Below are 15914 nucleotides of genomic sequence, written 5' to 3' on the forward strand. Positions count from 1 at the left end.
CCTCTCTGGTCCCTTGGGGAGATTGGCACTACTTTCACTGCTAGCCAGATTCAGCCTACCTTGAACCTCTTCACTGTCCCCTCACATCCTTAAGACAGTATGTCTGGTAAAAGTATCTCTGGAGCAAGACAAAGATATCAGGAGGGAAGAGGTAGGAGGAAAAGAGATCTCATACCTTTGTTAGCAGCTGCTCTAAGCCATCTGGAGCAGTGGTTGGGCGAAAGCGTCTCCCTCTGGATGTCCCGTGTCTAACTCCCTTTAGGTTCTTATCTCCTTTTTGGGGTGGAGGCGGCACTGGTATCACATAATTGTTAATGATGGGTAGTTGGTATGGGGATAGTCCAGCCAAATAATCCACTGAGTTCATAAGCCTCAGCATGCTTTTATCTCCCTGCAATTACATTTAAAAAGTCAAAGCCAAATTCACACAAACAGTGAGCCTGCTCAGCACAGTACATACTAGATCAGTGTTTCTTAAACACTGTCAGAGGTGTGCTGTGGAGAACAAAAGAGTTCAAAATGGATACCCTTAAAGGGGTGGGCGACTCCCCCCTGCTTTTTTTTTTCTGCCCAATAACTTTCCCCCGGCCCTTTTTTTTTTTTTTTTGGTCAACAAAAAGTCCTTGGTGTTCCTCATAAAAAAATTATTTGTTGGTGTTCCTCAGCCTTAAAAAGTTTAAGAAACACTGTACTAGATAGACATGGCTTGATTATTCCTTCCATTTTACATTCATGTTTTCAAAAAGACCCTCTAAATCAGTGGCCACAGCTTTGCTTGTGAAATGTGTGTGTGTGTGTGTGTGTGTGTGCGTGCGTGCGTGCGTGCGTGCGTGCGCGCGCACGCAAAGCCCTGAACTTACTGAATGTGCACATGCCAAACTGGGAGCACAACTTGAGGACCTGGGTACAGGCCTCTTGAATATCTGCCCCAAAAGTCTAGTAAACTGATTATAATTATTTTACATTTTGTATTACTTATGATCCTGGCAGACTCTTGATTGCAGCCAGCCAGAATAGTGAATGAATTATCACTGTTTTTGCAGGACTAATTTCCTTTCATTTGTGGGGCAGAAACTGAGGTACCCAGAAATTATTAAATTATTTGGCACAAAATTACCGCTCAGTGCCTTTCAAAAGACTGTCCCATTGATAGCAGAGCTTTGCTCAACCTCCAGGATGAAATTCATGCAAGGGCACAGGAACCGAAGGCCCTGAGGCAGGAGGCAGGTGTGCAAAAGAAATTCAAACCCTTGCAGTTCTTCGAACTGGACTCTGCAGGAGCTCCACATAAACCATCCCTTGCAAGGGCTGGCAATTATGGGAGGAAGGGTGCTGCTGGCCGGCGCCGCGGGGATGGGGGGAGCTGGCGCTACGGGAGCCGGGTGTACGACACCTGATGGCAGCTCTAAGGGATGCTGCGCGTCCCTTACAGCTGCCATCAGGCGCCCCCCATAGGTTGGCACCCTGGGCAGCTGCCTGGCTAGCCCACCCCTTAGTCCGGCTCTGACTGGAAATGACCTCGAGAAGCCATCTCATCCAGTCTCCTGCACTCACGGAAGGACCAGAAGATAAAGATTCCACAACTTCCCTAGGCAATTTATTCCAGTGCTGAACTACTCTGATAGTTCAGAAGGTTTTCCTAATTTCCAACCTAAACTGCCATTGCTGAAATTTAAAACCTTTGCTTTTTATTCTGATCTCAAAGGTAAAGGAGAATAATTTATCTCCCTACTCCCAGTGGTGACACATGGCAGAACAAGGAGCAATGGTCTCAAGTTATAGTGTGGGGGGAGGGGTCTAGGTTGGATATTATGAAAACCTATTTCACTAGGAGGGTGGTGAAGTTCTGGACTGGGTTACCTAGGGAGGTGATGGAATCTCTATCCCTAGAAGTTTTTAAGTCTCGGCTTCACAAAGCCGTTTAGTTAGGGTTGGGGAAGAGCAGAAGGCTGGACTCAATGATCTCCTGAGGTGTCTTCCAGCCCTAGGAGTCTATGATTCTATAGTCCTTGTAATAAACTTCTACATATTTGAAAACTGCTATCATCCCACCCCTTCCTCAGTCTTCTCTAATTTTTTTAACAAATCTAATTTTTTCAATCTTCCCTTATAGGTCAAACAAAAAACAGGACTATGTAGCACTTTAAAGATTAACAAGATGGTTTATGAGGTGATGAGTTTTTGTGAGCCAGACCCACTTCCTCAGATCAAATTGTGGAAGAAAATTAGCACGACCATATATACCAAAGGATACAATCAAAAAAATGAACACATATGAAAAGGACAAATCAAATTTCAGAACAGAAGGGGGATGGGGGGGGGAGGTAAATGTCTGAGAGCTAATGATATTAGAGGTGATAATTGGGGAAGCTATCTTTGTAATGGGTAAGGTAATTAGCGTCCTTGTTAAGACCTAGGTGTAAAGTGTCAAATTTAAGCATGAATGACAGTTCAGAGGATTCTCTTTCAAGTCTGGTTGCAGGATGCAGGTAATCAGGTCATTGAGACAATGCCCTTTCTGGTTGAAATGGCAAGAAACTGGTTTTTTTTTGTTTTTGTTTTTTTTGTTTTTTTGTGATCCTGTCTAATATTTTCTGGACCATAAATCATTTGTATTGCTCATCTCTGTACTTTCTCCAATTTGTCCACATTCTTCCTGAAATATGGTGCCCAGAACTGGATACAATACACCCAATTGAGGCCTAATCATCTCTGAGTAGAATGGAAGAATTACTTCTCATGTCTTGTTTACAACGCTCCCACTAATACATTCTAGACTGATGTTTGGGGTTACCCCCTCCCACACTGTTGACTTATCTTTAGCTTGTGATCCACTATGTCCCCCAGATCCCTTTTTGCAATACTTCTTAGGCTATGTCTAGACTGCAAGCCTCTTTCAAAAAAGGCTTTTTCGAAAGTATCTTTTGAAAAAGACTCTTTCGAAAAAGAGCGTCTAGACTGCAAGCAGTACTTTCGAAAAAGCAAGCCGCTTTTTCGAAAGAAAGCAGTGAGTGAGTCTGGATGCTCTCTTTCTAAAAAGCCCTGTTGGCATTCAAGAATGTCTTTTTTTGAAAGAGCACTTTTGAAAAAAGGCGTTCTTCCTCGTGAAATGAGGTTTACTGCCGACGAAAGAAAAGATGCGTTCTATTTAATTTCGAAGGCTACTTTTTTTGAAAAAAACCCTGAGTCTGGACACAGCCCTAGGCAGTCATTTCTCATTTTGTATGTGCACAACTGATTGGGCCTTTGTAAATGGCCATATTGAATTTCATTGTATTCACTTCAGACCATTTTTCCAGGTTGTCCAGATCATTTTGAATTTTAATCCTTTCCTCCAAAGCACTTGCAATCCCTCACAATTTAGTATCACCTGCAAACTTTACAAGCGTATTCTCTATGCCATTTTCTAAATCACTGATGAAAATATTGAACAGAACCAGAACTGATCCTTGTTGGACCCCACTTGATATGCCCTTCCAGCTTGACTGTGAACCATTGATAACTACTATCTGGTCATGATTTTCCAACCAATTATGCATCCACTTTATAGTAGCTCCCTCTCTATCCTCTACAAATAACCATGGCTGTCCCTGTTAAGAGGCAGGCACATCCCCATAGAGAATCTCCACTCTGAAAATTTTACGTGCAAAGAAAGACTACTCAATAAACAAAGCATCCACTGTTGTTCTCAATACTGTGGTTCAGATCTGAACATCAAGTCAGTAGGATAATGTGCTTTGCAAAACAAAAGGAAGGGAAAGAAGAAGAGTCTGAACAAAAAGGTCACAATAAATAATTGTGCATTAAACATTTAATCTGTTGTTTGCAGTTCTCAGATGTGCAGGGTTAGTCTACCTCGAAGTCATTCTTTCTGATGGGTCCCTTGTAATTCCCAATGTAAGTCTCATAAAGAAAAAGGAGCTAACCTCACTGGAAAACTGATGATCATGTTCAAGTTCCAAGAACTTTTGTTTGGATCTTGAAGGAGTCTTTGGTGTGGATCCTGCTGTGGGATATCCAGGAAGTGGCTGTAGTCGGACTGGGCGTTGCATATTTCCTGGTGCAGTGTTTGGCCGAGGAGAGGAAGACTGGACAATTGAAATAAGAGAAGAGCCATTTAAAAGGTGCCTTCATGCACATTTCAGAACCGAGGAGTAATCCAATAAAGCAATAGTTCTCAACCTTTCCAGACTACTGTACCTCTTTTAGGAGGATGATTTCAGTCAGCTCCAGATAGTGGGGACTGGGCTTTGGCTTTAGCATGTATCTTACTTTTGTAGAGCCCCTGTGCCAGTCCTGCACTCGTGTTTACATCATTTTAGTTTAGGCAAGTGTGTACACACACAATACTATACACAGAAACAATCTATCGAAATACGTACAAAACAAGCTGAACTTAAAACAGAAATCACTGCAGATAACTATAAATCTTAGGGCTAGACTACATGAGCAGCATGACAGTGGCATAGCTGCATTGATGCACTTGTGCAGCTGTAAGCACTCTATGCCGATGGGAGAGAGCTTTCCCATTGGGACAAAGAAACCATCTCCATGGGAGGCAGTAGCTATGTTGGTGGGTAAAGCTCTCCCACCAATATAGCACCGTCCACACTGGCACCTAAGTCAGGGTAACATATGTCGCCCATGAGGATGGTTTATTCACACCTTCAGTGACATAGTATGAGGTGTTGAAAAGCCTGTATTCAAATTTGTAGAATCTGTTTGGCCCACACAAGTTTGGGTTTTAGTTTATGTGGCCCTCCTGTGTAATACGGTTGGGCACCACCACAATAGAAGATATTACCTCAACCACCTTGCCTCTCTATTCACTTCTGAAAAGCACAATCTAGCAGCTCCCCAAGAGCAGTCTACCAGCTTGCAGGAGCCTGCCAGGGGCTGGAGAAGGCAGGTGCCTTCCTGGTCCAGGGTGGAGATCACGGACCTTATTCAGGTTTGGGGGGGATGACCCCAACATCCATGATCTTTGCCATTGATGGAGGAATGCGGCCGTCTATGGCAGGATAGCTGGCAGCCTAGTCACCAAAGGCCACATGCGAATCCAGGAGCAGGTTTGCATGAAAATCAAGTTGGTCCAGCAAGACCCCCAATCCTGGGTCCTGACCTTCCCCTTCTTCCCCTGGATTCCCCCTTCCAGATCCCTCATCCCAGGTTTCCCACCTCTCCCACTCTCTCTCTTCCCCTCTCCCACCTCCTTTTCCCAGTTTCCCCAGAGGTTCATCTCCCCCAGTTTTGTTCAATAAACCCAGTTACTATTTTTGAACATACATGTCTTTTATTTGACATCAGGAAGGGGGGCTAGGGAGGGGTAAGTGGAAGGATGTGAGGGAGGAATGGGGCACGAGCCCCGGTGGGGAGGACCAAGGTGGCTCTGAGGGCTCCTCGGGGTGGATGCTCTCCCACAGGGCCTCCTGGATCCTGACAGTCCCCCGATGGACCCCCGGATGGCAGCCTGCAACAAGTGCAGCCGGGTTGATGGCAACGACCCCACCAGACGCACCAGCATGCCCAGGGGCAGCTCTGGTTCCATGTGGCCTAATGCTGTGGTGTCCCGATTGTGGGCACTTAGGGCACTCCAAGAGAGGACTGCTGTGCTGTCACTCATCAAAGTAGACAAGCAAGCGGGAAACCCTGAGAACTGTCTGTCCAGGGTGGGGGTAGGGTCCCTTTAAGCACAGGACTCAGACTCAGGCAGCAGCCCCACACACTAAGTCCTAACCTGATGCCCTGCAAGCACTGGTTCCGGCCATCCTTAACTTCGGTTCAGGGTCCACTCAGTGTGGACGTGCTATTTCAAAATAGATTTTGTGTGTAGATGCATTAATTCAAATTAGCTTAATTCAAATTAACTATTTCGAATTATGTTAACGTGAATTGATGCTATAGTGTAGACGTACCCTGACACTTATTGTAGTGTATTAGATCTCAGCTTGGGTGGTGGTACAGATAAAAGAGAGAATTAAGGTCGTGAAATAGGGTTATCATGAAAGCCACCATTCTCTAAATACGGGTCTAACCCACACACTTAATGGGTGTGGTTCACTGTCGCATGTAGTGGCACTTAGACCACTTACAGAGAGAAAGAGAGAGCTAATGAGTGAGCTCTATAGCCTTAGCTGAGAACCAGCTGGCTTTATAGCTCAAGCTGCAGAGGCTCATATGCTAAGCTTCAAAGAGCCCAGGTTTGGTTCCACCTGAAAGTTGTTATATTGGCATGCTACTCGTGCCACATAGCATGTAGCTTTTTCTCTAAGGGCCTGATTCTACTCCCTTTGGAACAATGAAGTCAATCAATACTACAAAGTAGAGATGTAATAGATGTAAATATAATGGTGCAAGATTAAGGTATGTGATAAGACTCACTGCTTGTGAAGGACCAGATTGCTCTCCATCCGCTAAAACATGGTGTCCATAGCGACTTCTTGGACCAGCTGGTGGACGTGGAGAGAGCAGAGGATTAATATCCTCCACTGATCTTCTTGATCGTTCCACCTAGAGGAAGAGAAAGTTATGCAATTGGGCTCTTTGTCTGAGAGAGGCTATAGATAGACTCTGTCAAGGAACACTTTGCTTGCATTCTGAAACTGCTTGCACTAGGTGTCTGCAAATAACTAACAGTTTTGGCAGGTACTTGAATCAGTGCTTAGGTCATTATTCTTGGTATAGAAAAAGAGATCCAGGTCTAACAGCATAGCAGGAGGGAAGAGGAGATGGATAAAATGGGAGAAGAGAGAGAATTTGAATTTCTGAGTCTTTGGTTCCTGATTCTGTTACCTCTCTTCTCTCTTTCTGTCTCTGCCCGTCCCTTCTAGTCTTATCCAAACATGTGATAATCCCGTTAGTTCCACTCCTCCTCTCCTTGCTTCTGTGTATGTTTTGAATATCCGCCCTCTCCCTATCGCATTCTCTTTATACCTTGTTTTGTTTGAAGGCCTGTTTCTTTTCTGAAGTTAGAGGATCTTCTGCAATCCCCAACTTACTTCCTTTGCCATCTCTTCTCTCTAAAAATCTCTATATTGTGGTGATTCTCCCTCTGGCAGTGAAGGACCAGATGTGCCTTTATCTCCTACCCTTTTTACTGTGTAATCCCAGATCATCTACTGGCCAGATTAGTAGAAGATGGTGAAGAAAGATGTAAATTATAATTCCCTGCATCTACCTCCCTCTTGAGTCTCAAAAGGGATTAACCCCAAGAGACAGAAGACAACCAGCACCCAGCGTAGGATTCCTACTGACAGAAGCCATTTTAGTTTATGGTCAAGAGTCCAAAATGACCCATCACTGCAGCAGGCATTCTTCCATAAATGGTCCCCTTGGGCAGACTTCTCATCTTTTAGACTGGGCTCAGACTAAATATCACAGCACTGGCATTTTCATTTATTTTTCCTTCTCCCTGTTGCAGCTGAGATGCAGAGACAAGTGCATCAAACTCCTGATAGTTTGCAATTGTTTCTGCATGTAATCAAAGGACCAGACACCTTCTTAACATAACCAGTGTGGTCAACCCTCAAGATTTTGTTGCTATGAATCTCATGATAATTGCTATCTTCCTTAAAGCCTCAGCTCCTGCAGTCAAGTGGATGTGATGATTTCAGCCTTCATTCTTAACTAAAAAGTCAGTTTTCTAGCCCGCATGGCTGTGGAGAAAGCTTCAAAATGTGACCCCAGTGCACCCAAAAGGCTCAAAAAGTAGAAGGCAAATAAAAAGAACACTAAATCTATTATTTTTACACAATCTCATGATCTAAAGCTATAATCTCATAATCTCTTTTTACACAATCTCGTGATTTTTGAACATGTGGGGATAGTCATACTCTCCACTGTGTGTGCATCCCTACCGTTAAGGATAGGAGACCAATTGAGAAAATGGGATCCTCAGTATGAGTTTTTAAGCACTCCTCACAGGAGTTGAAGAATTTCAGTTCAGCTGGAGAGTTATTCCTGCCATATGCGTTCTACTTGCTTCATGGCTAAAGCAGCCACTCACTTCCATGGGACTTCCACAAGTCCCAGGGCTATACAATCAATGCCCAAATACAGGGGTTCCAGAATAGCGACTCTCGAAAGAACTCTACCCTAGTGTGGTGCTGACTCGGAGAAAAACCATGCAGAAGCAAGTAATACAGGACAACTGCCCTGTTTGCTCAGGCAACACATCCTTACCTTGAGTCTCTGAACGCGCTCCCTCCTCACAACATTTTCCAGTTGTCTTTTTATTTCCAGCTGATGATGACGCTGTCAGTGCAAAAGAGAAAGCAATCCTATTAATTACCATAAGGAGCAGCCAGTGAATACAACAAGGCTGTGCAGTGCTCCAGCTTTGGGTACCTCTCATGTGCTCGGCTGGTTATTGCACCTGTGGCTCACTGCCCCGTAACTATAATTGACTTGCCTTGCACTTCAGCATGGGAAATAGTTACCTGCTCAACATTAAAGCTATAGTGACCCTGTTGGCTTTTACTTCTGCAGATGTTATTCTCACTACCAGCACAGAATACTGAGAGCAGAATTGTGCTAATAGCTTTGTATGAGCAGAGGAAACACTGGGAAGTTTTTCTGCTTTGGATTAGAAAAGTGGCATGAGATCAGCTGAGTGACATCACAGCTGCAAAAAATATGTTTAATTATTTACATTGAGCTGAACTACTCTCGTGCAGGAGTTGGTATGTGTCTGCAGAAATGACTCTGTTGTCTGCCCTGCCTGGGGACCTAACACTTCGCTGCCCTGTCACAGGAACACACAGAGTCCCAGTTCACTCCATGGCTCCTCTTACTCGAGGGGGAAGTAATTGCCACTGTACTATAGTTGTAACAGATTCCTTCCTTCCTCCCACCCTGGGGGGGGGGAGGGAGGGTAGTGGGGAGCAAAGCATTGGCAGTGCCCATTCTTCTCTTGTTGCACAGCATCATCTTGTAGAGCCTGCACCTACCTAGCAGGAAGCAGGCTGCAGAGATGCAGGGGGCTGCTGAGTAACAATACAGAGTCTGGTTTCATCCATCATGTCGCTTAGGAACCAGTTAAACAACTGCTGTGCAAGGAAAGCAGAAATCCTCAGCTGTGTGGAGAAAGCTGATGATGATCCCCCCCTGTTCCCCCCATGCATGGGAGGGGAGGGCGTGAGTGTACTCCAAGGGCATGTCTACACAAGGAAATTATTTCAGAATAACTACATTTAAAATAATAACTCCCGAAATACCTATATCAAAATAAGTTTATTCCCCAAGGAAAGCAGGAGTACAGATTTTGAAATACCAGCCCATTTCAAACTAATGGGACTGGTAGTATGGATGCTCCACTTATTATTTTGAAATAACTCCTTAGTATAGACCAGGGCCAAGAGAAGAGGAAGGAGGGGAAGGAGCCACAGTGTAGGAGCAGTTGGCAAGAGAAAATCTTGCCCCTAATTGATATTTATTTAAAAGTAAGCAACTGTGTGCTACGGGGCTCCATAGTGACCACGAGATTGTGCCTAGAAATGCGCTAAACCCCCTCACTTCAAGGCCAAGAGAGAGTGGAGTCCCTCAGGAGGCGCTCCACAGCTCACCAGTTCAGGCTATAAAATCAAGGCAATCACTCAGTGAGCAGCTAGGGCCTGATTCCTCACTGCCCTTCATTTTGTGCAGGCATTTACACCTTTGCTGCCAAATCAGAAGTCTTCACACCCTCACCCCATACAGATTTTTACCCCACACTGCACTGGTGTAAACAGCCACACCAGTTATAAGACAATGGAGTAGCAACAGTTCCTCAACTGCGGCATCCTCTCCTCTATATAAAAGTGAAAGCAGACTACTGCACCCAGTACTCCAGTACCAACTCGACATCAGAACTAGCTGCCAGCCAGCTGCCAGCAGAGACCTGGAGAGTCTGCAGATAGTTTGCTCTGCAGATCTGCTAGGGATCTGTGCCAGTTGATCTCTGCCCTACTAAGCACAACTACACTCTGTTCCATTTTGCTAGACTGCCTTTTCCACCCATATGAATAAGGGGTCCATGCAGTGGGAGAACTGTGTCTGGATTCTCACAGCCATGCTCTCCTAGGGAGGGGAGGATTAGAACTTCTGCCTAGAATGTATTTTATAAAATGAAGTGGACCTATGTGTGTAATCTGTTGTGGTAGCATCTATGAGCCCTATCCCTGGACCAGAATAGGGATGTAAGCAACTGTAGGGTAAACTGAGGCAGTCCATGGTATCTTGCTGAGAACTGACAACTCAAATCATTAGGCCAGGCCTGGGAAGCACACAGACAGCAGTTAACTTGACCCTGGTTGTCCTGGCAACACATTCCAAAAGGGCCTCACTTTGATAAGGCCGGTACCAAACAACCAAGCATCCACGCGGGATTGTTTTTCATTGTCTGCTTTGTTCCTAGAAAATAAGCTTGGATCCCCAAGATCGCGCCAAGGCAATACCACCCCCGCAGGAGACGTATTATATTTCCGGCCGACAAAATGACCATCAACATGCCTTTGTTTATGTTGGCTTATGTAGCTTGTTAGGAATAACTACCTGTGTTAGTGATAACATGTTTAATTGGCAATGGGCGGAGATACTGTGTAACTTTTGTAGTCATTGGCTTACGTGCATATCTCGCTTCCGCTGCTAGACCTATCAAATCATTCTCCTCCTTCCTTCTACTACCTATATAATCTAATGTATGTTTTGGTTAAATTAGTGCTCACCAGGTTAACCCCTGATGAGTACTCCACCAGCTGTGTGAACCAATAAATCCTCTACTTGTTTTCACCTGCACCCAGCGTGTCCGGAATCATTCCCTACAGCGACTAATTGACTAGTTGACTATCTGCTAAGCAAGAGCTTATCAGATAGTCAACACACTAGTCGACTCGTCACTCCCCGCACACTTGCTGCCTTTATTAGAAAGAGGCAGCAAGGGGGGGGAGGGAAGAGGAGGGAGTGAACCAGCTTAAAAGCCAGTTCCCCCCAGCTCCAGCTCTGTGGGAGGGAATAGGGGCTCAGCGGCAGTGTTCCAACTCTTGTTCATTTCAAAGATTGAAACGCTGCGTGGAGCCCAGGGCTAGGGGCTCTTGTGCATTTCGAGGACTGAAATGCCACGTGGAGCCCGCGGTCTGCGAGGAACTCCCTGCTGGCCCCGGGCTCCACATGGCATTTCAATCTTTTAAATGCACAACAGCCCCTGCTGGGGCTTTTGTACATTTCAAAAGTGGAACGCTGCACTAGTCCTTATTGACTAATCAAATAGTCAATGGAAATCCCATTGACTATTCAATTAGTTAACTAATCGAAATTTAACATCCCTAGGCCAGAACCCCACTGTGATAGGTGCTATGCAAAGAGAACATAATGACAGTTCATGCCCTAAAAACTGTGCAGGGAGGTATTAATGGCAGTTTTAGAGTCTCTTGATTCCATCTGGATAGAAATTTCACAGACAAGTTTTCTTCCCCGGTGTGGTGCTTGAGCCAAGAAGATTCATGGTCTCTGAGACAGGACTGAAGCAGGATCTGCAACACTTGAGACTACAAGCTGCTTGGGGTGAGCTTGAACAACAAATAGCATTATTTGAATATTCAGATGTAAGAACTGTATAATCAGAAAGCCATCCACTGATTATTTGGTTGGGAAGCCAAGCTGGCCAACATAAACAAGAGTGAAGAGGGCAGCTATTTAAATACCAGGCTCTGCAACCCTTTAGAATTTGCAGCTGAAGTCTGGGCAGATCAGTTTAAAGCTCAAAGTCTGTAAGGGGATAGTGAGCTTGAGCTAAATGCAATATGATTATGAAGATAATTGTGTTTAAACAGATGTTAGTCATCCTATTTTTTTTCTTTTTAGGGAAAACTACAGATGGTGAAGGCTGAAGAGTTTCAAAGGGCTGTGCTGTACAGACCCATAGCTTAGAAAAACACAGAAGAATGTAGATCAGTATTCAAATTCTCCATTCAAGCAAAAGCAGGTAAGTAACAACACATTGAAGTAACTAGATCTTTTGGCACACAAGAGGGGTTGTGATTTATCTGACCCTCATGACCTTGGTAGTCTGAGTGCTGAGATGGCTTCCTCTCCTCTTCACGTGGCTGGAAACAGCATCTTCCACCACCACATGCAGATGAGAGGGAGGGGATGAGTGTTGAGACAGGGGGTGTTTCAGAAACATTCTTCTTGTTGGAGCCATCAGGAGTGAAGATGTCATGCCTACCTCTCCATCAAAAACTCTTCTTCTCAGGGTCAGCCCCATGACATACTAGCACTAGTAAACAGCCTTTAGACATGACTAGGGAACTACTCTAAAGGGCTGATACATAGATAATGCAGTCATACCTCCATGTCAAGGACCTTGTGAAATATAGCCTGAGCTAGGCATTCCCGTACATATCTTTGGTGATCCTTCCTCACAGCATTTAGCCGATACTCCTTCTCAGATATTATTCTTCCACTTCTTGAGATCTGCCATAAGCAAATAAAATATAATAAATATAATAACATTTCTAAACGAACCCATGAACAAAAGGAGAGCAAAACTACTTGAAGGCATACACCTTATCTCCACCTTTACTATGTCCCCCACACCATTAGAGACCATAGAGAGACAAAGTGGGTGAGGTAACATCTTTTACTAGAGGGACAAGTTTTTAAAATTGACCATCCTGTTTCTCCACTGAAAAGCAAAAGCACTCAGCTGCTGGAGGTAGGAGTAACAAAAAGGAAGCCTTTGAACCTACCAGCCCCGATCGCTGAAGATGCCGTCTTATCCTTGTATTGCTGAAGTATCCAGCCAAGTGTTTGTCTGTAAGACTGTTGTAGGTTACGAGTGACCTGAAACCAATAACTGAAGTCACCATGGAGACATTATGAAAACCCAGAATTTAGATATTAGAATTGATGTAGTTTTAAAAAATCCACCTGAAATTCAGATGCACAAAGTGCTGTCTTGAAGAATCAATTCAGACATTTTCTCAGATAATCTTTAAATGTGCTATGAAGATTGCATCTCCCTGTTTTATGAGAGATTTACATCTTCTCCAGAAATTACTCACCCCGTGATACAAAGACCCTTTGTTTGCTCAACATGAGATTAAATATCAACTAGTAAAGACTGTTTTCTCAATGGTCCCCAGGCCTGAAGTTTTTCCACAGGCAATATTCCTGTGAGAAGTTTGCCAGAGTAAGAAACTGTTGGATTCATGATAGTTTAATATCATGCTCATAGCACCAATGAACATTCAGACATAATTAATTTGGAGCCAGATTTGACTGCTAGGAGTTTGAATACATGAGGACAAGTTGGTGGATACCAAGTAACCAGTTGTAGCTCTAATCCCACCATGTCAGGTCCTGGTGCAAGCTAGAGTTACAGAAGAACAGTTCTAATTTGCACCAGAGGAAGTTCAAGCATACAAGAAATCTGCTTTCTTACATCCTTTCCCCTGCCTCCAGCAGCCCTCCAACATGCACCCTTCATCCTTTTACACTTGGGCTGGAAGGGGATTCTGCATAATGCAGCTATGCTGTCTCTGCCAGTTTTATGTAGTCAGGGGTCACCTACACAGGGTGAAAATTCCACTGGCCTTCTCCAGCTCCTCTTTGTGCTTGTTACATAACCCAAAATACAGTTAGCAGACCAGAGAATCTGCCTCTTTCAATACATATAATTGAAGCAGCAACTTCTAGCCCCCCTAAATATAAAGAACACGAGTCTTTCTTTTTCCTCCCACAGCATCAGGAGCATCAGGCATCTGCCAGTTTCCACTATGTATTTCAGTTTGTGCTGGTATGTTCAGGCTTCTAAGTATCTTTCTGTATTGTTCTGCATAACGTTTCTGTAGGTCACCTTCCTTTTCCTCTTTGCAGACGGTGTCCATCTTTATCACTATCTATGAGAGTCATGTTGGTGGCATCCTTAAATACTGTTTCTTTAATAAACCTTGCGATGTTTTGAAAATGAAAATGTAAGTTGGCAGTCCAGCATGCAAATGTCTTTTCTAAAAATGGTTGATTAGCTTATGTCTCTACCTTAGCGTTATTCTTGCATGTTTCTTCTGCTGTTATGATTCCATCTGTCTTTCTAGTGTATATCTATTTCCCTTCACTATTGTAATGTCTATAGATGAACTCCATTCCTTGAGGCATTTAGTTTAGAAAACTAAGTCACAGTTGTGTGTGTCCAAAAGGACAGCTTTTCTCTATTTTAAGCCACTCTCTCCGCAAGGATTCAGCTAAGTGGCTGTTTCCCAGGAGGAAATGTTGCCAGGCCAGCAGGCTACTGAGCTAATGAGGAAAGGTTTAGTTAAAGAAATGTGTCCTGCACTGGGCCCTATAGTAGCAGAACTGAAGCTTTGTATGTGATGACTAACTCATAGCAATAGGATTAGCATCTGTCTCACCTATTTTAGGAGCTGTTTAAAAAAAATCAAAGGTATATCAATGCAACTAGAATATATTATTTAAACAAGACACACAAGACGCATGTCCTATATAAATATGCCTGAATTCATCTGCACAGAATTTGCACTGCATCATATTCACAACATTTCATGACATTACAAGATCATGACAGTACTATGTTTTAGTCTGCACTTGTCATATAGCAGCTGTTTGCCCTGTTTAAAGTGCAGCTGGTAATTGTGAGATTGCTCTTTCTGGTTTTCCCCACTATAGCTACAGCCTGTCACAGAAAATCATCAGATCCACTCTGCAAGGTTGAGGCTCTAAAGCTAAATAAGAAAGTCAATATACTCCACAAGCCACTTAAGAACTGGTATAAAACTGCCAACACACACAGGCATCTCTTACGAGTGTTTTGTCTGAACGACTCAGAATCCAGAGCTGATGCAATATGGACATCCTGAGAACTGCAGACACACATTGTAAACCCAGAACTAGATACTATGAAAGGGAATACAAGGCCTTTCTACTGTCCCATAATATGAAGTTTTATTGCCATATTTGGAAAATTAGTTTTGTATCCTCCTTGGTGTATGAATATACAGAGTGCACGGGCTCACAGAATCCTGGAATCCTAGGGCTGGAAGAGACCTCAGGAGGTCATCGAGTCCAGCCCCCTGCCCAAAGCAGGACCAACATCAACTCATATCGAAGGCCAACACTCATACAGAAGAAGATAGGGCAAAAGGTTTTCACTAGCCTTTCAAGAATGTAAATGCCACTAGCCTAGAAAGCTTAAGGTACTGAATAACTCACCCTGATGTGCAATATGAACCTTCTCAGGAAAAAGCAGTTAGATATCCTGTATCTGTTATGCTGCTCTGTAGCGTTCAGATTTTTAAGGAGACCAGTTACTTAAACTGTAAGTGCTTCAGGCAGAGACTATTTTTGCATCTGGTAGAGCACCTTGAACAATGGGGCCCTAGTCTAGTGCTGCTGCAATATAAACAATGACTACATAAGAACACAGGAGCTGCCATATTGGGTCAGACACGTTGTCCAAGCCCAGTATCTTGTCTTCAGACAGTGGCCCAGGGTGGGCAATAATTTTCTCAGGGTAGGGAACTTAATGAATTTTGGTGCATGGTCACAGGCTGGCTCCACCTCCCAGAAGGGGCAGGGCCTGGAGTGGAAGGCACTGGGGAGCACTTTCCCTCAACAGTTGTCTGGGGCTGGAGGCTTTGAAGTAAAAACATAACAAAGGATTCTTGGCTCGTGGTCAGGGGGAAAGAGGGAGGAAGGGGAGCAGTTGCCCCCGGGCCACCACGCTAGGATGAGCGCAGGGAGAACGGCGCAGGTGGGTCTGACATGGCCGCAGCTGCTGCGGCAGGGCCAAGCGGTCCCAGACCTGCCTGCACCTTTGTCACTGCACTCACCCTAGCACGGCGCCTGGGAGCAACTGCCTCCTCCCTGTTCTCCCCATCGCTCTGCCCCTGCTCCTGGTTCCCGGCCCTGCCACTACCGTG

The 15914-nt window shown here is 44.4% G+C and overlaps 1 protein-coding gene across 1 annotated transcript in view; it reads right to left on the reverse strand.

Moving 5' to 3' along the window:
• ERICH3 (glutamate rich 3) overlaps nucleotides 1-15914 on the reverse strand; it is a 72993-nt gene that overhangs the window by 42191 nt on the left and 14888 nt on the right. Inside the window, exons 2-7 of the mRNA XM_014577164.3 lie at nucleotides 12726-12819; nucleotides 12325-12450; nucleotides 8182-8253; nucleotides 6382-6510; nucleotides 3927-4088; nucleotides 176-391 (exon numbers count right to left, since the gene is read on the reverse strand). Of these exons, the coding sequence (XP_014432650.1) occupies nucleotides 176-391; nucleotides 3927-4088; nucleotides 6382-6510; nucleotides 8182-8253; nucleotides 12325-12450; nucleotides 12726-12819 (799 nt within the window). The remainder of the gene's footprint in view (nucleotides 1-175; nucleotides 392-3926; nucleotides 4089-6381; nucleotides 6511-8181; nucleotides 8254-12324; nucleotides 12451-12725; nucleotides 12820-15914) is intronic.

The sequence above is a fragment of the Pelodiscus sinensis genome, chromosome 9 (assembly GCF_049634645.1).
Source record: "Pelodiscus sinensis isolate JC-2024 chromosome 9, ASM4963464v1, whole genome shotgun sequence".
Classification (NCBI taxonomy): Eukaryota; Metazoa; Chordata; order Testudines; family Trionychidae; genus Pelodiscus; species Pelodiscus sinensis.